The following is a 26267-nucleotide window of genomic DNA, read 5'->3' as shown; positions in this document are numbered from 1 at the left end:
ACGGCCTTTCAGAGAATTACCTTATGATTAAGGAAGGGCTAAGTAAATACATCATGACTGTAACTATGCTATGTAGAACATCTTCAGTAGGTCAGGCATTTTATATCCTTTACTCCTAGAGTCTTAATGAGCTCGGGTGACGAGATAACAGAGGCAGAGAAAGTTAGAAGTGAAACATACTTGGTCACTCAGCTAGTGTCAGAGCCAGGGTTCCTATCCCGTGCTTTCTGAGGCCAAAACCAGGGCTCATGGACCAATGACTATAAATAAATCACCCTCCCGGGTCCCCTCAGTTTCATCTGAGACACTGATTGGACAAGCCCAGGGAGAAATATTAATCTTGTTACTAAACACTGCCAGCCTCACCTGCATCCTTGCGGATACTTGGTGGTAAGAGGGAGCCTTCTTAAACGACATCACAGAAAACATCGGCTGTTAGAGGAAGGGAATAGAAAAAAGTCCTCCTTCTTACTTTTGTTCAAAGTGTGTTATGCAAAATGAAACCATAAATTGGGAAAAAAAGGAATAAAACTAGATGTACAGTCTGATGCCAGACTCCATCCCGAAGGCAAAGATTCTCAGTTTTGTACGTTAGAAGTACTTACAGGGCCTTTAAATATACTGATTCCTAAAAGTACTCGTTCTGAGGCCTGTCCTCAGAAATTCTAATTTGGTCTACAGTGAGGTCCAAGCACCAGAATTTTTTAAAAGTTCTCCAGATGATTAATGGAAAACAGCTTAGAAGCACTGCCCTAGAAGAGATGTGCCTGTGTGTGTGTGTGTGTGTGTGTGTGTGTGAAGCTAAATAGCTAGGAGCAGTTCTTTTCTCTTCTGACATATACCTGGTAAAATCTGGAGCTCAGGGACCTAAAGGTTGGTAGGAAGGACAGACAGCTGGGCTGCGTTACCTGGGCCGTATCCTCCATGAGGCCACGGATCTTCTCCACCACATCGTTGCGCCGGTGCTGGCGCAGGGCGCTAATTAACTGGGCCAGGCTGGCCTCGGGGCCCCGGATGGTCCAGTGCTGCAGCGCTGCGTAGGCGCGCTCGTGGTCCGCCGTGTACCCGTTGGAGAAAGCGGCCACCTCCCTCTCGCTGGCATTGCACAGAAACTGATAGATATCCTTCCACTGGCTTCCCACTTGGGCTGCTACCAGCTTCAGGATGTCAATACCTATACCAGACACAAAACAAAATAAAGAAAAAATACAGAAACATGAGGGCTTTATAGAAGGCCGTTCTGTTTTAACAAACTTAAGAAGCATGCTTTCCCATGCTCTAATCAAGGGAATGCAGTCTTCTAGAAGCACTTGGCATATGCCGCCCATCCTTGGGGTGAGTTAGCCCCCCTCCTGCAAACGTCACCTCAGGGAAGTGGAACCAGGAGAAGGAGCAACCTGGAAGAATAATAAATCGCCCCTTAAAGATGTTTTGAAAGCCAAACTCAAAATACTCAAGGTGATTCCTTTATTTGCTGCTAAAAACTAGAATCAAATAAACAAGAGGCTCCCAGATGAAAAAAAAAAATGGTGACTTCATGAAATCTAGAAAAAGATAAGCCACAGGTTCAAATTGAAGTGGAGTTAATCCAGCACTGTCTGGGTAAAGGGTGTTGAGAGTCGAGGCTATAGTGTCCAATACAGAAACTGACAAACACCCATCTGATCCAGTCCAATTCCTTCTCACGCTTTAAAATACTATACTCAAAGCGCAGCTTTCTCATCTATTATTATTCAATCTCCTAAACGGACTTGCACAGCTATAAATGAAGACAACAGCAAAATGACAGTGTAAGAACAATAGCTATTATCTTCCAGATATTATGTGAAGGCATTAACTCCTGGAACATTTTTATAAAATTTAACATTTCAATTGTCTGGGTTAAAAAAAAAGAAAAAAAGTAAGATAATTTGCCCAATATCACAAAGGTAGGCAGGTTGGATTCTGAACCCAACTCACTGGATACCGAGTCTTTCTAGCTCATCGGTTACTTGTAAATCTATCAGCGTGGATCTGTAGTTCCCAGATCTGATGATCAGTGTGTGAAATGCCAAAATCAAATCTTGGGGTCTGATAACTAGGATAAGTACCTGGCATCCACCTGCTGTGAAGTAGGGGCTTCCCTACATGGCAAAATTTGGTGTCCTCCTCTATAAATCACCATCTCTTTGCAATCATGCATTGGCTTTGCCCAAATTTATCCACTATAACCCCACAGTAAGGGCTCTGGTAGTTACTACCACAGGTGAATGAATCCTCTGAGTCAATACCATATCGTTCAATACTCATACTCACATGCCCAGATATCAGAGTTACTACAGTTAACAATGTCTTGGCTAACTGTAGCTAGCGAAGATGATATGGTATATGTATACACCGTGAAATACTACTCAGCCATAAAAAAATGAAATAGTGCCATTTGAGCAACACAGATGGACCTAGAGATTATCATACTAAGTAAGTCAGAAACAGACAAATAACACATGGCACCACTTATATATGGTATCTAAAATATGGCACAAATGAACTTAGTTACAAAACAAACAGATTCACAGATGCAGAAACAAACTTATGGTTACCAAAGGGGAAAGGGAGTGAGGGAGGAATTAATTAGGAGTTCGGGATTAGCAGATACAAACTACTATATAAAAAACTGATAAGCAACAAGGTCCTACTGTATAGCATAGGGAACTATATTCAATACCTTGTAATAAACCGCAATGGAAAAGAATCTGAAAAAGAATATATATGTGTCAAACTGAATCACTTCAGTGTACTCCAGAAACTAACGCAACATTGTAAATCAACTATACTTCAATTTTTAAAATAAAAATCTTGAAGAAAAAGTCTTTAAAGCATTTACTACTCAAAAAAAAGAAAAAAGGAGTCAAGTTCCCAAGTGAAGCTTGGGGAAGAAAGCAAAGGAAGAAGAATTTACCAGGATGGTTAACTGAATTTTTCAATTAACTAGAGGTTAGTCTTGAAGAAGCCAATGGCACCCCACTCCAATACTCTTGCCTGGAGAATCCCATGGATGGAGGAGGCTGATGGGCTACAGTCCATGGGGTCGCTAAGAGTCAGACAGGACTGAGCGACTGAGCGGCTTCACTTTCACTTTTCACTTTCATGCATTGGAGAAGGAAATGGCAACCCACTCCAGTGTTCTTGCCTGGAGAATCCCAGGGATGGGGGAGCCTCGTGGGCTGCCATCTATGGGGTCGCACAGAGTCGGACACGACTGAGCGACTTAGCAGCAGCAGAGGTTAGTCAGGAGGGAAAAAAACAAACCGTTTTTTGTTCCAATTGTTGTTGAGGAAAACATTTATAAACTATCCATTTGTGCCTAAGGAGAGAGCACTAAGAATTCCAGAAGTATCCTTGTAAATGGAAGACTCTGTGGTTTGCATAGCCATGGAAACCTTTCCTCAGTCACAGCATGCTACTGAGGCAGATGATTTGGAAGGCTGCGAACATCCTGAACCAATCCCCTGAAAATGGTTTCGGAAAGTAAGCGCCTGATAGCAGGCTGCTTTCTTGAAAACGGTACAAGTAGGATACCACACTTTGAGAAATGACTGTACTTCTCACACTATTTTCCCTGGCAGTGTGAAATACACTTGAACCCATTGCTTTTTAGTTTTCATAGAAATCTTTAGCGATACATAGTTTTTGATTTCAAGCAAACAGACTTGAAAAAAAAAGTCCTATTTAAAACCCCACAGGTAACTTTCAGAAGCAAACCAGTTCTTTGTGGTTGATGCAGTCGATTCTTCCAAACATGCTCCGTCCCTGAATCTTAATGTAGGTCAATGTGAGGAAGGCCCACAGTGTCTTGCACGGAAACGTGACTGTGTTTTCTTGTATGTGGGACCTTTGCTTAAATCTTCGTGATGCCAGTGGCAGTGTGGCTTTGGGCAAACCACTAACTGTCATGTTCATTTCCTCATTTGCACAGTGGAGATACTCAGGACGGTCCCTGGGGATGAGCTGATTAACATTTTCTATAGAGTCGATTTATTTTTGGAAGTACCCCATCATTATAAATGCTCCATACACTGAGCACTACAACTTAAGACAAAATGCATTTCTGATGCAAACACACAGGCTTTATGGAGTAATTATAGAGTTTAAAAGGCTTACGCTTAACAATAGCTCCTTCTTCCGAAAGCCAGCATTTATACTTTTTTTCAGCCACAAAAATTACAAAAAAAAAAAAAAAGGAAAACACGAAGAATGGGTGCAACGAGATTTTCCTTCAACTAAGATTGACTGGAAGCTAAATTTAAGGACCATGAATCATGTTTCACCTTATTCTTTTACTATGTAAACATGGAGTCAGCTCATGTGAACCAGCCTGGCCCCTCCCACTGTAGAGCCAATAAAGACAAAGAAGGCAGAAGGCAACCACTGGCTCTGGAGACCCCAGCCTCTCAGCCTAGCACAGGATCACAGACCACCACAGATGAAGACCAGTCTGAACTAGCCCATGACTCTAGGTATACCTTGCCCAATCCTACCATCGCCACCAAAGGGAAAAGAAAAACCTGCAGAGTATTTCAAGAGTATTCACTGGGCAGCCACTGTGTGTTAACTGTGTTTGCTGGACTGAAAGCCCTTGTGAGATTTTCAGACAAAGAGTTTAGCACCAAGAAAATGAAGTCACGCCAATGGAGCACAAAATTTGATGGGATCTGAAAGTGTTCTTTGTTTAGAAAAAAAAGTTTCAGGCAAAATCAGTAATACAAGTATAGGAAATGCAGTAGAATGATTAACTGAGATCACTACCTCTGGGGAGGGAGGGGGGCATTACTGGACAGGTGCACAGAGGGGACTTCACAGGTATTCACAAGGTCCAACTTCCACAGCTGCATGGTGGGAGAACAGGTCTCTGTATTTTATTACTGTACTTGATATTTATTTTTATTTTATTACTACTTTTAAAGCTATATATGTAACATATATAACACTTCTACAGATATGTATTCATATACAACTCATATACATACATACTATTACGTGGATATATAAATTTTCTTCAACTGTTTAATTTTACTGGTGAGGAATCTCACGGAGAAAGATTAATGACCAGTTTTAAGGCTGCCTAGCTAGCTAGTGGTACCTCTGCTGTGGATCGTGTGGAATGGGGTGTCATAGAGGAACATTATAATTTGCTTGAATTCTGCTCCTCGGGCACAGTCCACATATGAATGCACTCAGGGGTGGCCATGACGTGTGTGCTTCTTCCTGGCCTGTTATTACTGACCAAGCAGATGCTGGGAAAGTTTTTCTCTGAGGATACCAACTGTAGTTCTTTAAACTAGTTCTTTTTAAAAAAAAGGAAGTTTCAGCAAGCTTTTTCTGTACAGGGCGAGAGTAAATACTGAGAACTATACAGTCTCTGATGCAGGTTCTCAATTCTGTTGTTAGCTGACAGCAGCCATAAGCAACATAAATGAGCCCATGTGCTGTAGTTCTGCCACCTTTGAGATGGTAGCAGTTTAAACTGCTTTAAACCAGGATGTACGGCATGAAAACAGCAAAGAGACGAATGTGTTTAGCATAAGCTTTTTGCTGGTACTACATTCCCATCAGTTACAACAGTGAAGTATCAAATGGCAAAAAGACTTAGAAAAGCGCTGTGTTAAAAGAAACACACACACAAAAATGAAAGGTCCTACTCCAATGATTAACCTCACTGTGAAATGCTAGTGAAATTGAGATTGAGACCAAGTCTTTGCTTGGCAGGGTGTCCTGGTCATCTGTCCATCAGAGTTCTGAGAATTTTCATTGAAGACAGTCACTAGGTGTTGAATTAATCTTAACTTATTTAGCTGAATTTCTTTTTCCTTAGGTTGAAAAGCAATATAATTGTCAACCCATGAAAGTGCTGACTGATGGGCAATGAGGTTAACTTCGCTTTTTTTGTGTTTGCAGGTCCTGGAGCTCTGGGCAATGGTAAAAGTTTCTAAAGAAGTCATTGAAGGAGACAAGTCCTATAAACCAGGGGCTGTACAAGCCAGGGGCTGCATCTGAGAAGGTGGGCCTGGCCCAAGGGAAATGGCTTGTGATTTTTAAGGTGCCAAGTAGTAGAAAGATCATGAACTTATAAATCCCAAGATATGGTTTCAAACTCTGTGACCTGTTAGTTGTGTGACTTTAGGGCAAATGACTTCTAAGATTTCAGTGTCTTCATTAGTAAAATGAAAATACCACTTCTTATTTCATAGGCCAGATAAGGAGATGGATGGGGTCAAGTGTTAAAACTATAAAGCACCCTGGTTTTCTCCTTCCTCTGTTTCTTCCACTTCTGGACCATAATCACTGGAGCAATGAATCTGAAAGGTAGGAGTTCTACAAAGACAAGCTGTTAGCACCAGGATCGCGGGCACCGAACGATGAAGCCAGGCTCCAGCATCCCAACCTCCTGGGTTTCTTGAAATCTTTCTAGTATGTGTCCGAAGGGGCATCATTGCACAAGACAATAGCCACTCACAGAAAGGGATGGGTGAAAGGTCAGTGCCGCCTCCCTTGCCACACGCAGAGCATCAAGATAGCACTTGGGGGCTCCCTCTTCTGAATGAGCAGACTGCCCAGCTCCCCGCTGAGGGAGCTCAAGAAAAAGGCATGAGGTTATCGTGAAAGACACAGTATCTTCCCAAACATTATAAAACCCTGAGTTAGATATAATCTGGGTGACAACCCTCACTGGAGGCTCATTTCTTCTCAAGCTCCATGTCAATGCCAGCATGCAAGAAAGGGTTCATCCTCTTTTAATAACAACCTGAACTGACTTTTATAAATAAAGTATTAAAGCTCCTTTCTTTTGGAGATAAACATCTGAAATGAGCGCCATCATTAAGAAGCCACTGTAAAGCCTTCTCTGGAAGAGACACAAACAACGGTGATGAAAGAACTGGGGGAAACAGAGGTCGCGCGGACCCCACGATACAGCCCTCTGAATTCCATGCAATACTACCACGAGGTACAGGAATGAGTACATCGAAGGGATGAATGTGTTTACTACATTCTCATCATTTAAAAAGATTTCCACTGCATCTCCCATCCTTGTGAAATGTATAGCAGTTCTCATTATCCTTCTAGAAAAAGAAGTGGGGGAAGAGGAGGGACAAATAATGAAAAAACTCTCATGGAGGCAATTAGTACACAAACTCTTCCCAGGATAGATGACTCCACAGTTATCCCTGTGCTGGTTTCTACACAAACACACACACACACGCATACACACACACAGTCTCCTGAGACGTACATGTAGAAAACAGGACACATGAACTCAAAACCACTTCACTTCTACCTCCAGCCTGACTCCTCACCCCAAACATGCTCTTCACCAACACATGTTGTAATCTCAAGTTTGCCAACAGCAGACACAGGGCAAAGATGGACACAGCACATAAAACGTCTGTATAGAGCAATGTAGGCCAAGTTCAGAAATCTGAATAAAAGCCTAGCTTTAGCATTCCATGATGCCCTGTACAATGGTCATGTTCTCAGAGATGTCTTTTCTGGACCTCTTTTGCCTGAGCCCCATGCCTGCTCTCATCACCATGATCCCCACCAACTCCTGGAACCTAGCAATAATAAAAAGTACAATGAGTATCTCTGAACAAATGAATGAATGAATGGGAGCCATTCTGTCATCCCGTCCCTCTTGCCTAAACTGCTCACCCTCACCATTTATCATCCCCTTAGTCTGTAACTTAAACCCCTGAGAATGTAAGGGACCAAAGGCTATCACATCCTTGCTGTGTGGTCTAGCCAGGTTGACAGTCTTTATCATGACCAGAAGTTAGGCCAACATGTGGCTGTCAGTGAGGGGAACCCAGGCTTCCCGGCACAGGAACCCAGCTGTTGTGCAAGAACGTCTCCCTCTGCCAGGGGTTCCACGGAGGGGGGTCCACTGTTTGCACATCCGAGCCCAGAGCACATGAGGCAAAGAGGTCCCACCAGGGTGGAAACCTCCTCCAGAGATAAGCTATCCAAGCCATGGTCTGACTGGCCTGATAATACAGTAAATGCTCCTAAAAGCAGACACCCCACACATGAATGTGCTTTGCAGTAACCAGCATGTCATAGGATGGTTAGAACATGCTCTATCAGGACTTCCCTGGCAACCCAGAGGTTAAGACTCTGTGCTTCCACTGCAGGGGGCACAGGCTGGATCTCTGGTGGAGGAGCTAAGATCCCTCATGGTCAAAAAATAACTATAAAAACACACTGTATCTATAACGATCACTCCCAAAAGCATCACACAGAAAACTGCTTCATCCACACCAGGAACTTGGTTTGCCCCAAGTTAAAAATAGTCCTTCCCTGTGGAGGTGAAAAGCTGGGGGAACTGTTTCGATTTCATCTGAAACCCTAACGTGGTTTCCAAGGCAGAATTCATCACTATCTTATTGAAGGTTCAATGGGCAATCATTACAAGCTCAGATGAATCCAGGGAGCTGCTAAAAACCACCGTGCAAAGGTCTCGCGGTTAACAGAGGAACTGTTTACCAAGGGCAAATTCTGTCAAGACAGTAGATGGTTTTCCAGATGAAAGATATCAATTTCACTGATGCTGTGAGGACAACTAATAACCTTTTTTTTTTCATTTCTCAGAGGAACACACACAAAAAAAACACAAAGCCAAAAATGCCCTCTTCCTTCATCTTAGCCTGTATCTGAAGATGCTGATTTATTCATTCAACAAAAATGCACTGAGCCCTTACTGAGCATCAGACACAATTCTAGGCACTGGGCAGTGGCACTGAATGAAGCAATCCTTCCCTGGTGAAGCCTACATTCAGTTGAGGGATATGGGAAGTAATGAAATATTCCATGTGCTGGACAGCCAGCCAGGAGAGCTAGGGATGAAAAGAGAGCAAAGGGAAAGTGATGGAGCAGGCTGGGCTGCAATTTTAGATACGGGCCTGCTCCCTGGTATCTCAGAGAAGGGTCCACTGAGCTAACGTTGGAATCAAGCCTTAGAGGTGAGGGAGCGAGCCCTGTGGAGAGAATACCAGGTGTGAAGGGAGGAAGGCCGGTGTGGCTGGAGCAGGTCAGCCATGGGGAACATGGTGGGCACCGGAGGCTGGAGCTGACTGGCTGGGAGGGGAGCACAGACCACACTGGGCCTCCAGGCCGCTGCTGTGCATGCAATGGAAAGTCACTGGGGTCTTTGACTTTTCAACGACACGAAAGTCACTATCTGACTTACATCAAACAGGATCACTCTAGCCATTGTGTCAAGAATAAACTAAAACAGCCACAGGCAAAAGCGGAGCGACCAGTTAAGATGTCAAGACAATGATTCAAGAGAGAGGTGACAGTGGCTTGGGCCAGGGTGGTGGTTGAGAAAAGGAGGGGAAATGGTCGGCTTCTGCATCTGTTTTGAAGATAGAGCAGGTGGGATTGGCTAACGGATCTAATATGGGGTGAGAAAGAAGGAAAGGAATTAAAGATGATTCTAACACGCGTGCATGCTCAGTCGTGTCCGACTCTTGGCAACCCCATGGACTGCAGCCCACCAGGCTTTTCTGTCCCTGAAATTCTCCAGGCAAGAATACAGGAGTGGGTTGCCATTTCTAACTCCAGGGGATCTTCCCAACCTAGCAGACTTTAAGGTCTGCTTAGGGTTTCCCTGCTGGCTCAGACAGTAAAGCGTCTGTCTACAATGCGGGAGACCTGGGTTCGATCCCTGGGTCGGGAAGATCCGCTGGAGAAGTAAATGGCAATCCACTCCAGCACTATTGCCTGGAAAATCCCATGGACAGAGGAGCCTGATAGTTTACGTCCATGGGGTCGCAAAGAGTCAGACACGACTGAGCGACTTCACTTTCACTTTCACTTTAATCAGGGGGAAAACTGGAGGCGCTATCTGCTGCATTGGGTAACTGATGTGGACTGGATGGTTCAGGATTCAGATTTTCCCATCTGAACTGGAAGGTGCCTACTGGACATCTGGGTCCTTCAGGCAGGTGGGAGGCATTCTGCCTGAGTTCAGGTGCAGGATCCAGGCTGGGAAGATGCACCTGGAAATGACCAGCGGATAAATGGTATGTAAAGCCATGGGTCACCCAGGGAGGGAATCTGTGCAGGAGGAGCCTGCTCTCCATTATTCAGAGGTGGGGTCCAAGAGGAGGACCTAGCCAAGGAGTTGAAGAAGGAACAGCCAGAAGGGTGGGAGGAGACCCAAAGGAAGGAAGAAAGGAGCACAGGGAGCCAGCAGGTCACAGTGGAAAACTCAGAACTGAACAACGCAGTTAGAATCAGGCCGTCAGACTTCACGGAAAAGAGGCAGGACTGGGGCTAAAACATTGCCACCATATTTTACACATTCTAAGATATCTGAAAGCACTTTTTAAAAACTGAAGTACAGCTGATTTATAATGTTTCAGGTATACAGCAAAGTAATTCAGATTTACAGACAGGCTGACAGATAGACAGATACTCTTATTCAGATTCTCTTCCGGTCTAGGCTATTACAAGATATTGAATATAGTTCCTTGTGCTATATGGTAGGGCCTTGTCATTTATCTATTTTATATATAGGGAAAGTGAAAGCCGCTCAGTCATGTCCCACTCTTTGTGACTACATGGACTTCTGTCCATGGAATTCTCCAGGACAGAAAACTGCAGTGGGTAGCCTTTCCCTTCTCTAGGGGATCTTCCCAACCCAGGGATCAAACCCAGGTCTCCCACATTGCAGGTGGATTCTTTCCCAGCTGAGCCACAGGGAAGCCCTATATATAGTAGTGTGTATCTGTTAATCCCAAACTCCTAATGTATCCCTCACTCACCCCTCCTCCCTTTGGTAACCACACATTTGTTCTCCATATCTGTGAGCCTGTTTTGTAAATAAGTTCATTTGTATCATTTTTTTAGATTCTACATATAAGTGATCTGTTTTTAATCAATGCCTTTCCATAGCTCGGTTGCAGTGTTGTTTTTTTTTTTTTTCCTCCTTGCTGCTGCTGCTGCTAAGTCACTTCAGTTATGTCTGACTCTGTGCAACCCCATAGATGGCAGCCCACCAGGCTCCTCCGTCCATGGGATTCTCCAGGCAAGAGTACTGGAGTGGGGTGCCATTGCCTTCTTCTTTTTTCTCCTTATTGGAGTATAAACAGTACATCCCACAATCAGTGGCATCTTTAATTTGACAAAATATAGTAAGAATTTCTTTTTAATTTATAAACTTGAACCCACCTACTTTTTACAATTTGACATATTAGCAACCCAACACATCAAATTCTGTACACACACTGCAAGGGTAACAACTAATTACTCGTGAAGAACGATCAACAGAATTCTAGCAACTCTTCCTCCTCTGCAAAATCTGCTTACATAAACCTGACCAGGTTGATTCAAGGACACTCACTGGTGAGGGACTTTTTTTCCCTGCTTGTATTTTCGCCCTACGTGGTGAAAATGCTGATGTGTTTTTCCAGTATCCCAAATAGCTTAAATTCAAAAACTGTTAGTTAGATAAATGAGAGACTAAAATATTCATCAAAAACAAATATGCTCAGTAGCTCAGTCGTGTCTGACTCTTCAGAACCCCAGGGACTGTAGCTAGCCAGGCTCCTCTTTATGGGATTTTCCCAGCAAGAGTAACAGGAGTGCGTTGCCGTTTCCTCCTGCATAAAACATAAATACTGTCCTCTAAAGTCTAGAGGAAGAAGTCACCATAGGGTGGGCCTGGGGAGGACAGCAGCCTTCCAAGGGCAGAGGCCACACCTCCCTCCACTCTGCAGGAGGTAATGCTTTTGAAGTTGTCGCGGTAAGAGGCTTTTCTCCTGCAATGGCTGTGTGTGCTTTATAATTCTCAAACATCCTAGAATCCACCGAAAGGTGCCGTCTGCTGGAAACAGCATTACTGGAAGCAGAGGTGGCAAAGACAGAGGGTGGGGAGTGGGGGACTGGAAAGCAGCCTGCCTGTTCCTGCCTGTTCCCCGTGAGATGACTGCAGCCCTAAGGACACAGCAAGGACCGGGCAGCCTCGTCAGTGGAAGAATCTGCTCCCTTCAGCCCGGCTCCCCGGTGTTTACACTTCAAGTCTACTTGCCATAGGAAATTTGGGCTGACAGACAGGATGACCGTCTGGAATCTGGAGTCCAGGAGGCTTCTGGCAAAGCAAGGGGGGTTTCTTGGTTGCAGCAGCTCCTGCTGCTGCCATCCAGGGCTGAGAAAAGCACTACCAAGTTCAACAGATTTGAGCTCCTATGAGCACAACTCCATCACCTCGGACTTCTTTGAAACAGCTTTTCTGTTTCCAAACGGCCCTCAGAGCCTGCAGCCCTTGGGTACCTGGCTTGAGAATGCTTCCACTGCAAGCAATCCAAGAAAAAGGGAAAAGGAGGTAATCGGAGTGGCTTCCATGGAGGCAAACTCATTACTGATGACAATTTTATGGTTGTTTTATTTCAGAACAAGTTGGGTTTTGCTAAGGGAAGTAAATTTTTCTTGATTGGGCATGGTAAAAAAAAAAAAAAAAGTCAACCACAGAAACCTAGAAATTTCTTACACTGGAAAAATTAAAATCAAGATTTTTTTATAAATCCAGACTCTGAGAATCAGAGAGCAGTGTCCAGAGTCAGATCGGTGCCTGAGATTAAAACCTGGCACTACTTCTTTATAGCTGTGTGACCCTGGGCAAGTGACTCTCTGCACCTCGGTTTTCCCACCAGTTAGAACTGGACATGGAACAACAGACTGGTTCCAAATAGGAAAAGGAGTACGTCAAGGTTGTATATTGTCACCCTGCTTATTTAACTTCTATGCAGAGTACATCATGAGAAACACTGGGCTGGAAGAAGCACAAGCTAGAATCAAGATTGCCAGGATAAATATCAATAACCTAAGATAGGCAGATGACACCACCCTTATGGCAGAAAGTGAAGAGGAACTAAAAAGCCTTGTGATGAAAGTGAAAGAGGAGAGTGAAAAGTTGGCTTAAAGCTCAACATTCAGAAAACGAAGATCATGGCATCTGGTCCCATCACTTCATGGCAAATAGATGGGGAAACAGTGGAAACAGTGTCAGACTTTATTTTGGGGGGCTCCAAAATCACTGCAGATGGTGATTGCAGCCATGAAATTAAAAGATGCTTACTCCTTGGAAGGAAAGTTATGACCAACCTAGATAGCATATTCAAAAGCAGAGACATTATTTTGCCAACAAAGAGCTATCTAGTCAAGGCTATGGTTTTTCCAGTGGTCATGTATAGAAGTGAGAGTTGGACAGTGAAGAAAGCTGAGTGCTGAAGAATTGATGCTTTTGAACTGTGGTGTTGGAGAAGACTCTTGCGAGTCCCTTAGACTGCAAGGAGATCCAACCAGTCCATCCTGAAGGAGATCAGTCCTGAGTGTTCTTTGGAAGGAATGATGCTAAAGCTGAAACTCCAGTACTTTGGCCACCTCATGTGAAGAGTTGACCCAGTGGAAAAGCCTCTGATGCTGGGAGGGATTGGGGGCAGGAGGAGAAGGGGACGACAGAGGATGAGATGGCTGGATGGCATCACCGACTGGATGGACATGAGTTTGGGTGAACTCCAGGGGTTGGTGATGAACAGGGAGGCCTGGCATGCTGCGATTCATGGGGTTGCAAATAGTCGGACACGACTGAGCGACTGAACTGAAAATGGCGATGGCAGTAGCTCATCTCATAGGGTTAAGAAAATTAAGTTAAACTTATAAAAATGTTTAGAACAGGATATGGCATTCAGTAAGGTTGATAGCTCGCCAGATTCCTCTGTCCAAGGGATTTCCTGGGCAAGAATACTAGAGTGGGTTGCCATTTCTTTCTCTAGGGGATTGTCCCGACCCAGGGATCAAACCAGAGTCTCTTGTGTCTCTGGCATTTGACAGGAGGATGCTTTACTGACTGAGCCTCCACGGAAGCCTAAGGACGGTCCCAGTCTTTGTTAAAGAAAAGTGGACGATGAAAACTTAATGGTGGCAGAAACCCTTCTTATAAGGTTAGAAAATTATATTAGAAAGTCACAGTTTATTTGGGTGATTTGCACCCCCAAATCACCTCAAGATCTTGCCTGTGTTGGTAGTAGCAAACACCCCCTAGTCCCACTTCAGAGAAACGTGGAAAAGTACTCATTATTGAATTCCTAATGCACTTCATTTGTTCTTCATTTCTGAACACTGCTTATGGTGGCTTTAATAATTCAGATGAAATGTTATGTCATTCCTGAAATCTGATTGAAGAGTATATTAATGTTGTTCAGATACACCCAGGGCACAGCTTCCAGTTACTCAGCATTTGTCCCCAACCAACCCCTGCAACTTCGGGGAAATATTTATAAGAGAAACACAATCACAATTCCCTTCCTACAATGTGTTTCTCACTGCTTCTCCTGGAAAGAGGGGGAAGTTCTCCAGAGTTGTGAAACCGGGAAATGGTCTTCCTTCATAAGCCCAATAAAGGCCAGTTCGATCTCGAGTCTGACGCCTGGTTTGGGAAGATCTCACATGCCACAGGGGAACTAAGCCCTGCACCACAACTGCTGAGCCTGTGCTCGAGAGTCAGAGCGGCAGCTACTGCAGCCCGAGTGCTGTCGAGCCTGTGCACAACAAGAGAAGCAACTGTAATAAGAAGCCTGTGCATCGCAGCTAGAGAGGACCCCTGCCCGCCGCAGCTAGAGAGAGCCCTTGTGCAGAGACGAAGGAAGATCCAGCACAAACAAAACTAAATAAATGAATAAAAATTTGAACAAAGACCAGTTCTCCCACAATAGACCGAGCTCAAAGGAGTACAGTGCCAACTGGCCAAACAGAAAATTGCTATGACTTTAGAAGTAAAACATACAAAACACACAAAATGCCACAGCATTCTCAGTCTCCCTTCCTCCTGGCCACATAAGACCTCATCTCGGGTTTCCAGCACTAGAATTCGATGGAAGTAGGGTAGCAGTTTTGTGAAATTCAACTTTAAAACCATAAATCTGTAAGGGGCGAGAGGACCCCACCACCACCAAAAAAAAAGATGCTCTTGTTGATGAGAAAGGTGGGAACCACTGGTCTGGCTTCAGAGTGCTGGGGTCTACCGGGCATTCAGGAACACAGCACCATCTGCTTAAGGTGAGCCAAGGGTAAGTGAAGTCTTACATGACCTCTTATGCAGAACACCCAGGACTAGGTGATTTTATCCTCACCCTTATCCTCCTGAACAATTCAGTGTGAAATGGATAAGGACCAGAAAATGATCTGACTATACAGGATTATCTGCTGCCCAGAACTCACTGCAATCAGATCAACAAGGTATTGTTTCCAGAGGCCTCTCTGAGCACCTGGAAAGGTTTTTCTGAAACAGAACCTCTCTTTGTTATGGGATTTTACCTGAGTGTACCTTTGAGGACAGCAATTTGGAAAGAAGAGATCTTCCTTTAAAAAAAAAAAAAAAATTAAATATAAACCTCCCAAGGCAAAATCCTAGGGAAAAAGGTTAAACTGCTGAAAGAGATAATAACATCTGAATGAGATGACTGTGATTTAGCTGGAAAAACAGAATGCTGAAGCTCTGCTTCCTCAGAAGGTAGGGTCAGGTATTGTTTGATTTGGCCCTTCCATTCTTTCTGCAAAATAGGATTGTTTCAAGGACACAGACACAGTCGTTTACAAGGTTACGGCGGCCATAAAAACACCTAAGACCGTTGTATTAAGTTGCTTTGTGTTGCTGGACTAGATTTACTTCTATTAATTTCCTGTATTCTCAAGAATTCTGAAAACTACACCCCAAGAGACTTTTAGAAATACAGCTGTCCATAACCGAATCCTTAAACACAGCTACTAAAAGAATGGAGTTGCTTCTTTAATTGAACAGGGTGGACACACTGTTTCTGCTAACTAGATATATGAGAACCAAGGTTCTGCCTGGCCACTTAAAGGACAGTTTAATGAAATATCAGATCTTAGGCAAGACCCTATATCACAGGAAAAAGCATACCGTCTATCACGGGCCTTTTACTGGGTCAGTTGACAACTGAGGAATACGCATGGTAAATTAAAATACTGTATCCATGTTAAACTTATGGAAGTTGAAAACTGTGCTATTCTTTAAGAATATATCCTTTTTGTTAGGAAATAAATACTGAAGCAGCTGCCATAAATGGTCATGAAATGGTTCAGAAAACTATTTTATGTCTAGCCCTCCAGGCTTCTCTGTCCATAGAATTCTCCAGGCAAGAATACTGGGGTAGCCTTTCGCTTTTCCAGGGGATCTTCCCAACCCAGGGATTGAACCCAGGTCTCCCACATTGCAGGTAGATTCTTTACCATCTGAGCCATCAGGGAAATTACCTGTATATTGTATATTATGGTACATGACATTTTATATATAACTAAATTACCTGGCACATTTTATAACATAAAACATATATATTTTTATAGAAAAAGACCAAAGGATAATGCAGAAGGGCAAAATGTTAGCAATAGGTCAACTGGGGACACAAATATAGATATTCTTTGTACTGATTTTGCAATTTGTTTGTGTTTTTGCAATTATATCCATAAAAAAATGATTTTTCTTAAAAAGGGAGAATTGGAGTCTTCCTTCTTCAGCTGCCAGCAAAAGGTTGTTTCATTCAAATCTGTGCAGGCTCATCCCAAGTAGGAAGTTCACCCCAGTCTTTCACTTGGTTTGTTATTCACACAAATTAGCAAAGGCAAATAAAATGAGTTGTTTTCTTAAACTTCCTCCACATTTTTGATTATAAGTGTAGCATGTGCTTATTAAAGAAAATTCGGATAAAAAACAAAACCAATAAGGGAAAAATCCACATAAACACCACTAAACTGAAAGAAACTTCATTGTCACTTTGGCATATTTTTTTTCAGAATTTATTCCCAAGTTTTAAGATAGCTAAGATTATATTATATAAAGTGTGTAGTATGGTGGTTTTCCTATTCTTTAATCTAGTATAAACGTTTTCCCATGTCATGGGTAAAAAAAAATGAAAATTTCATAATCTTCAACCTCAACGTAATATTCATAGTCATAATATGGATATGCCACAATTTACTCTGTCATTTCTCTAAAACCAACCCTTTGATTACTTTTGGTTTTTATTTATTATACATGATGTTGAATCAAAAGTTCAAGATCCTTGTGCTTAAATTTTTTTGTTTTAGTATTTCTGGTTTATATCTTTATGATAAATTCACAGAAATAGAACTGCTGGGCCAAAGAGTATAAGCAAGTTTAAGACTCAATACAAAAGGTCAAACCACTTTACAGGAATTAAGCTTTATGCCTTTATCTTTAAGGAGAAAGATCCTGAATGGGATTATCAAAACTTGGGCTAAAATCTTATTTAATATTAAAGAAACGGAAGTTTTACTGCCATAGTCTGAAAACTGCAGTCTTTAGATCACACTTAGCTACCAGGAAAAGTTTCATAAGCTATGTTTTGCCCTCCAAAGAGAAAAAATTGAAATATTCCAGCCCGTACTCATACACACTGATAACTAGGTAAGAGATATGGGGCCAGCCTCAGGTGACCAAGATACTAAGCTTTGGGTATCTAAAACCCCCAAAACCTTCCTATCTTCCCGATAGAGATGAGATCCTAAAAATATAAGGGGGGAAAAACACATGTGGGTAAAGTGATAGGAACCTAAAGGCAAAGTTCAAATTCAAAAAAGTGCACTTCAGACAAGTTGTCTTTTTCTTCCCTCTATTTTCTCAGCAGCCTCATCAGGAGATACGGATTCAGTCCCACCTTCGCTGAAACGAAAGACTGACTCCCCTGGGTCAAGGCAACCAAACTTCTCTGAGCTTGATCCCCTCACCTGTTACACAACAAAGTCAAAGACCCTGAAGGTCACTGTCACATCTCATTTGGAAATACCGTCCTTTAAATGCCCAGGGGAACCAGGAGAGATGAGTAATTCTCTCTGAACATCACCACAGTCACATGCTAACCACTTGATTTCTCCTATCACAACCAGATCAAACAGCACATGGTATAAAAAGAGATTCCAGAAACTACGGAATCTCTCTTCGGAGCGAGTTTGGCAGGCTCACCGTGGCCATTGCGGTAGCAGATCCACTTCTCCCGGTTCTGGGTGGGGGCCGTAGGTTTCTTGAGCCCCGCCTTTTCCACAATGGCGCTGGGATCCTGCCGGGGCCCCTTCTTGAGAGTCCTCGAGCTTTTCCGGATACTGCACACCACTATCACCACCAGCACCAGCAGCAGGAAAAGCACGATCATCCACGGAAGATGCTCGTTGATGTCAAAATGTTTGTGTGGGTTCTGCCTGGGGTGGCCCCTCTTGAGGCCTTTGATGGGCGTGCTTGACTTCTCACCCCCAGTGGCCTCCATGGACGGCAGCAGCTTCAGGATGTGTCTGTGGTGGGGCCCTTGCTGGTGGTTCACTACCTGGAGCTTGGGGAAGGTCTTGTTCATGCCCTCCTCCCCGCTCGCTGAGCTCGTGTTGTCAGGGACTGTCCCTTCCTGGGTGCCACTTGGCACCTTTGGTCTAACAGAGGCAGAAGAGTTGGATTCTGTTGAGTTGATGCCTAGAAAAAAAAGAGTAAGGAGGGGGGAAGAGCTTTTCTATATGTGGGGTATCTACACATTCATCCTCTTCCTAGTCATCTCCAAACCAGGTCAGATAATCCAAGAAGAGATGACCTATGGAGCTTTAGAATAAATGATATTGTACATTTTCACAAAGACCTTGACAATGCCTTTATGTGGGAGGTTAAAACTCAGCTTAACAGCTAAACTCTCTCTCTCCTGCCAAAAGCAAGGGCATCCTCAGGGACCAAGCGCCTGAGCTTCACAGTAGCTTCTCCTGTGCTGCACGGCCAACTCTTAATTGTATTGATTATTAGAAAACTAGCTCCAATTGAATTCCACTGTCTTTTGATTTCTTTATTCTTCCTCTCCCACCAACTGGCTATTTCATGAGGCAGTGGTAAAATGGAAAACATAACTAAGATAAAGGAAAGAGTTCAAACCCCAATCTATGTTGGACCAGAGAAAGGTCTGGTGGGATACTCAGTGAACAAAATAAAGCAAGACTTGCTTAGTATGTGCTAGTAACAGAGCAGCAAGATTTGGGCACGCAGCTTAGCGGAGTGTTTTCTGAGAAGCTTCCACAAGCGGTTTTCCATTAAGGAATGAAAGCCAGGGACTTCAAGTCCCGAGAGACAGGACCTGACCCCTGAGGAAACCTGGAGAGATCACGGGAGCTCTCTGAGGCTACTTCTTCATTTCTAGTGGCGGTTGTGAGAAGGCCTTCCTTATGGGGTCTCATCAGAAGGTCAAACATAACCACACGTGAGAGCTCACTGGATAGTTTTCGGCCATCATCTCATGAAAATTAAACTCAATCAAAAGGAATCTGGAAATAAAAGCTAAATGTTATTCTTGCCTGAGACTCAAAATGAATTCTGAGGAAAACTGGGATATACTTGATGAAGGACATAAAGTCCTATGGGAGAAAAATAAAAAACTCTTTTCCAGATGTGAACGCCAGTTACCCTCAACATGACACAAATGTGTTTGTTTCCTGACATTCCTGCCTGACCTTCCTTTTCTCGCACTCCCCTCGGATCCAGCGTTCATCTTTCCCTTCCAGATGTCGTGGTATTTTTCTCCCCTTCTCCTTCTGACCTTCCGGCTGTGTCTCCCCAGGACTGACTGGGTGTTAGAAAACTTTTAATCCAAAGGGACCTTAAAGGAGCCAAATCACTCATTTATGGTATCATATGATTGGCAAGTTTGTGACCAGGGCCTGCAGAAGTTCAGTGATTTCCCCAAGGCTACACGCTGACCTTGTTTCTCCTGGTTCTAATTTTCTAACTTGATGTCACCTAGTTCTCAGATATTTACTCCTCCCTAATAGCTAACACTTCTGAGTCTCAATGTTTCTAATAGGTCCATGGAAGCTAGACTTTAAACAGCCACAAAAGGCAAGCCCCATCTTCAAGGGGTGACTTTGGAATAGACAAGATGGAGAAGCATCCTGGCTCCCAGCCTCGCTCCACAGGGCTCGGAGCCCTCCGCACATACGCAATTCACGAGGTTAAGTTACCTTTGGGAATGAGAGTGGAGGAAGGGGCGTCGTGGGGTTCCGTGTGCTCAGGGCGTGGAAGGCTGGTTGTGCCAGGGGCGGGTGGGGCAGCGCTGGAGGAGGACGGCAGCGGGCCGCAGACGTTGTCTGCCTCCTTGGTCCCCAGCCTGATCACCACCATGTTCTGACTCAGACAGTCTGTGTACGCTTTGCATCTCATCACACTGGAAGGCACGTCGGAGAAGGTCCCCCGAGCACACTGCTTACACCGCACGTCCTCCATTTCTGTCCCCTTCTTCCGCACCCCCCAACCCACAGGGCACACTGTGTGGGGGGCGCAGGTACCATTCGACTGGAACATGCCAGGTGGGCAAGTGCATTCTCGGTCAGTCAAGGCAGTACAAGGTAATTTCTCGATCATCGGCCAGGGGCACGGCTGACTACACTCGTGGCATTTCTCGATGCCATTCTCGTGTCTGGTGAAGGTCCCCGTGGGGCAGCTGCTGCAGACACGCAGGCTTGTGTTGGTACAGTGCTCGGACACATAGGTTCCTGCTGGACACTTGTCACAGGTGAGCACCTGGCCAGTGATGCGGTCGACGTGGTGGTATTTGCCAATGAGACTTGGTGCCTTCTGCTCTGGTTGAGCCCCGGTGGTACTGAGGAATCCAAGCTGAAAGAAAAAAAAAGGGAAAGCAGGAACAAAAGCTAAGAAGATGTTACACAGGAAGAGGAGGAGAAAGGATGGAATAATCCCTACCCGACCATCATCATTCCCATCAAAAGCCTGACCAGTACTGCGCCATTTTCTTTTTTAATATTCATTCATTTATTTGGGGCTGCATCGGGTCTTAGTTGCAGCTCTTAGGTTTCTCTCTAGTGGTGGCACATAAGGGCTTAGTTGCTCGGTGGCATGCGGGATCTTAGTTCCCAACCAGGGATTGAACCCAAGTCTCCTGCACTAGAAGGTGGATTCTTAACCACTGAACCACCAGGGAAGTCCCCAGTACTGTGCCCTTTTAACAGCTACATCATAAGAGAGAGAGAGAGAGAGAAAAACAGACTACAATTCCATAGGGGGCCTGATCTCCTGGCTGCAAAGTTTTGGTTTTGTTGCCTGAACTTTGCCTCAGCTTTCTTTTTTCCCATCTGTAAAATGAAGCTGCAAACTGATTATAAAATCAATGGAGAATATGAATGTGAAAGCACTTTGGGACTCATATTAAAAATGCTACACAGCAGTTAAAATCTTAATGCAAGAGGAAAGTAACCTGCTGAATAGTGTCTTCTTGCTACAACCCAACTGATGGCTAGCCATTTGTTGATACCCGGACAAATCAGCTGAGATGGCAGGATAACAAATATTCAAGCTGCTACTACAGGTGATCCAGTTGGCGTTAACCAACAGACAAAGTGTGGTTTTTTTCCAAAGGTTTTGTCTTTACAAAGCTAAACGGACTTTTCTTTTTATTTTGTAAATCAGAGGCAGACCCTTGGTGTGCTGAATGAGCTTTAAACAACAGAGTTAATACTTTCAGATGCACCTCCTATTTGTTGAGGCCATGATCAACGCAGCATGGACCTGCAGCCACCCAAGAGCCTAAGAACAAAGCACGGGAAGGAGGGCAGTTAAAGTTCAAAAACAACATTTAAGAAAGTTCCCTGTAAAATGTAAAAACAAGCTGAGATGATGCCTAAAAGCTGATGCTAGGGAAAGCATCTAAATCAAGAGACACAGGCAATGAAAAAAGCTGAGGAGAACAGGAGCCAGAAAACCTGAGGCTGGTTCTCTATGATCGAGAGTCTTCCATCTCTCCTTGATACCAAGGCAGGGGAATTAAATCAGAGCTTCAAAGCAAGCATGGGGCCTCAACTGCAACATCAACATTACCTTGAGAAGCTTTTTGAAAATCCATATCCCCAGCCCATCATCTGAGATCAGGTCGATCTGCAATGGGGCCAGGAATCTGTTTTGGCCTGATTTGGTTTTTAAGCTTTCCCAATGATTCTGATCCCCAACTAAGTTTTGGACTTCTTGAAACAAGATGGGCCCCTTTGGGCTCTAATCACCTGGGATTCCCAGAACCATTTTGGAGACAACCCAGTTCAACTGTCAGATCCTTCCCTCCAACTCTCACCCAACCTGGCACTTTCTACTGTTTTTTTTTTTTTTGGCTGTGCCATGTGGCCTGTGGGATCTTAGTTCCCCAACCAGGAGAACCCTAACCTTGAACTGGGACCATGAAGCTTAATCACTGGACCACCAGGGAAGTTCCCTTATTGCTTTAATACTGTTCTTTTAAAATCATTATTTATAATAAAAATAAACATTCTTTTTTAACTTTTTATTTTATATTGGCGCATAGTTGATTAACAATGTTGAGTTAGTTCCAGGTGTACAGCAAAGTGATTCAGTTATATATGTTATCTATTCTTTTTCAAATTATTTTCCCATTTAGGTTGTTACATAACATTGAGCACAGTTCCCTGTACAGTAGGTCCTTAATGGTTATCGATTTTAAATATGGCAGTGTATACAAGTCAAACCCACATTCCCTAACTAGTCCTTGTAACCATTCTAATAATTATGAAATAGAGTGAAATGTTTAAGTCTCTGCTCAAAGCCTCCTACCCCCAGAGAAACACTCTCTTTATTATGGTATGCATCTTTCCAGACCATTTTCTGAGCATTTACACATAAAACACACATACATGCTTTCACTTGGCCAAGTTGGCTACCTCAGGTTTGGGTCTGGTTTACATATATGAAGGGGAAAGGCTATATATACCCACTATTCTATGACTTGCTTTTGGTCATCTTCTATTACTGCATCACTGAAATATTTCCACATCAGAGCACACAGACTACTTCCTTCTTTATAACAGTCAAGTACTCTAACAGCACGGATATGCCTTTGAACTTGCACACGTAAAGAAGTTAGAGACTCTTCTTACTGAGGACATGTAGATTGCTTCCTTGCCCACATGTCAGTGTACCCATGCATCTTTCTATAATCCATATTCACCTCCTTCCCTTCCCTCCACACTAGTTTCTCTTTTCTTTCTTTGTCATCCCAAATAATAGGTACAGTCATGCTATTCTCAGTCTTTTAAGAACCCCTTTCTGCAAGAACCAAATAACCCATAACTTGGAACCTCTCGGTCCTTCTCCTCTTTACTACTACGAATTTACTAGATAGGTATTTTCAGACTGTGGGAGGACCAGACCTGAAAGAGAAAGACTACCTGGGCCAAGATTTAGAGAATAGAAGACTTGTGTTCTTGTCCAGGCTCTGCCTTAAGATCAATACCACCTGGGTTTACATGCTTGTAAAAGTAGCAGGTTGGGTTAGGTTGTATTCAATTCAAGGTGTATTCAACTTCAAGGTGTCTGTGATTGTCAGAGTTCCACCTTCTCCACGAAGCCTTTACAACCATTCCTAGACGCTCATTCCAAGCCAATGAGCGAACTCATCACATTTCCTGTTTCTTTTGCTCATCATGTTGGTGCCTAATTACATATTGCCTTGTAATGTTAGTTGATGACTTCCAAAGTGTATATACTTATCTTCCCATAATGATTATAAGCAGCTCGAGGCCAGGGACAACCATGTAGATTGCATTTCCTCTCTTGCTCAACCACTTCAATGGTGACGACCATGGAAATGATAAACAGAGCATCCTCTGAGCCAAGGGTCAGCAAACTACATCCCACATGCCACCTGTTCCTGTAAATAAGTTTTATGGGAACCTAGGCATTTATTTGGGCTTCCCTGGTGGTATAGTGGTAAAGAATCCACCTGCCTTGCAGGAGATCCCTGCATGGGGTTCAGTCCCTGGGTCAGGAAGATCCTCTGGAGAAGGAAATGGCAACCCACTCCAGTATTCTTGTCTGGGAAATCTCATGGACAGAGGAGCCTGGTGGGCTACAGTCCATGGGATCGCAAAAGAGTTGGACACGACTTAGGAATTAAACAACAACAACAGGCATTCATTTAGGCACTGTCCATGGCAGTTTCCATGCTATAACGGCAGAGATGGATAACTGCAAGAGACCATATGGCTGCAAACTCATCTGCCTCTTCAAAGGAAAAAAACAAAAAGCCTGCCAACCCCTATGCTGAGCAATCAAAAGAAACGTCCAAAATGCAGGGACCAGGAGCTCCCTCACTGGAACACTCATACCTCCTTGGAGAGTCTAGCAGGTGATGGAGTTCGTGGCTTCCTTTCTTGGGCACTCACTCCAACTCACAGGCCAAATCTGATCCTCCCAACCCTTGTTTAAAACTCTCAGTGGCTCCTCACATGACTTAGGGTGGATGCAAAATCTTTACCAGAGTTAGGACTTCCTCCAAAATCCCAACCCTGCTCTCCCCTCCCCCACTTAAAACAGGTCTCCCATTCACCCCGTACGCCCTTTCCTTAGGTTGATAAATGTTTTGTTTTTAAAATTTATTTTACGGAAGTATAGTTGATTTATCAATACAACAGTGTGTTAATTTCTGCTGTCCAGCAAAGTGACTCCGTTACACATATATACACATTCTTTTCCGCATTCTTTTCCAGTATGGTTTATTGCAGGATATTGAATATAGCTCCCTATGCTGTATAGTAAGGCTTTGTTGTTTATCTATCCTCTCTTCCTTTCTTTCCTATATGACAACCATCATTCTGTAGTTACACATCTATCTGTTTAGTGTGTCTTCCCCTCTGGACCACAAGCTCCATGAGGATAAGAATAGAATCTATGTTATATGCTGATGCTCTCCAAGCCCTCGAGGACAGTACTCAATGCATGGTATACCTGACCAGGGTGTGTTGGCTAAATGAATGAGTAGATCTGTAGACCATAATTAATTAGAAGCAGCAAAATAAAGGGTGGGAGTGGAGGAGGTTGCTGGGGATAAACCAAGTGACAGAAGGCCAAGGTGCCTCCACCATGTCTCAAACAGGCTGGCACCCTTCGGTGTAAGGGTAAATATTACAGTTTCACCTCTAAAGCCCCTGAGGATATCATTCCGTTTTCACAGAACTGTAACTGGCTTATAAGAATTATGCTCTGTGTGGTGCTTAAGATGACAAGAAAATGTAATGAAGAATTTAAAATAGCTCTCCTTTCATAAAAAGATTAGAGTAACTTGGTGATTAGAATGATAAGCAGTATAACAAGATTATTCTCCAGAAGTCACCTATGTCCCATCCTGATTTCAACTTCAACTATTTGAAAATTTTCACTTAGAGGACACTTATTTCAACAACAACAATGATAGATGGACAAAAATCAGTGTACCATTCCAAACTGCACAGGGCACAGAAGCACGACAAATACTTACGAACAGATTAAAGGGAAAACCCAGGACACAAAGCACATTTCAAGGAGGGAAGGTCTCCACACTCACCTTGACGACTTGCATCACACCTATCCTGTTATATCACTCTTACTCTAGGACACAGAGATGGACCCAAGAAACACCAGGTGTGCTAATATACATCAGAATGTTGACGCTTATTTTCGCTTGTTTTCCTTTTTCTTTTAAGATTTTTTTTTTTTTTTTTTTTTTTTGGTGATGTGGGCCATTTTTAAAGTCTTCACTGAATTTGTGACAATACTACTTCTGTTCTCTGTTTTGGTTTTTTGGCTGCCAGGTCTGTGAGACCTTAGCTCCTTGACCAGGGATTGAACCCACACCCTCTGCACTGGAAGTCTTAACCACTAGACTGCCAGGAAGGTCCTGATGCTTATTTACCTTTAACAATTCTTATCCCATGACCTCATCCTTCTAATAAATGAGGGAAAGAGCCTGTGCAGTTTATAAGTAGATGTGTTTGTCATTCTTGTTCCCTATCAAATCTCAACCACTTTTCATAGAGAATGAGCAAACTCAAGGCAGGGATAAACTTTTGTCTGTTCATAATGGACCAGCAGAAAGATCGCTTGTGAGCTTACTATAGAAAAATTGTTAATACTGCCTAAAACTAATATGTCAAAAGGAATCTCAGCTTCCCTGGATACGATAACTAAGGGAAACAAGTTATTCCTGAGATGGTAACTATAAAAACATGGTGAGGATAAAATATACTAATAGGGACTTCCCTGGTGGTCCAGTGGTTAAGACATCACCTCCCAATGCAGGGGTTACAGGTTCGATCTCTGGTCAGGGGGCCAAGATCCCACATGCCTCTCAGTCAAAAAACCCAAATGTAAAACAGAAGCGATATTGTAACAAATTCAA

The 26267-nt window shown here is 43.5% G+C and overlaps 1 protein-coding gene across 1 annotated transcript in view; it reads right to left on the bottom strand.

Annotated features, from left to right (window-relative positions):
- Positions 1-26267, bottom strand: part of TNFRSF21 (TNF receptor superfamily member 21) — a 64350-nt gene that overhangs the window by 25928 nt on the left and 12155 nt on the right. Inside the window, exons 2-4 of the mRNA XM_018039101.1 lie at positions 20056-20707; positions 18038-18532; positions 909-1174 (exon numbers count right to left, since the gene is read on the bottom strand). Coding sequence (XP_017894590.1) covers positions 909-1174; positions 18038-18532; positions 20056-20707 — 1413 coding nt within the window. The remainder of the gene's footprint in view (positions 1-908; positions 1175-18037; positions 18533-20055; positions 20708-26267) is intronic.

This window comes from Capra hircus, chromosome 23 (genome assembly GCF_001704415.2).
Source record: "Capra hircus breed San Clemente chromosome 23, ASM170441v1, whole genome shotgun sequence".
Classification (NCBI taxonomy): domain Eukaryota; kingdom Metazoa; phylum Chordata; class Mammalia; order Artiodactyla; family Bovidae; genus Capra; species Capra hircus.
This window is presented reverse-complemented; position numbering and strand designations above follow the sequence as displayed.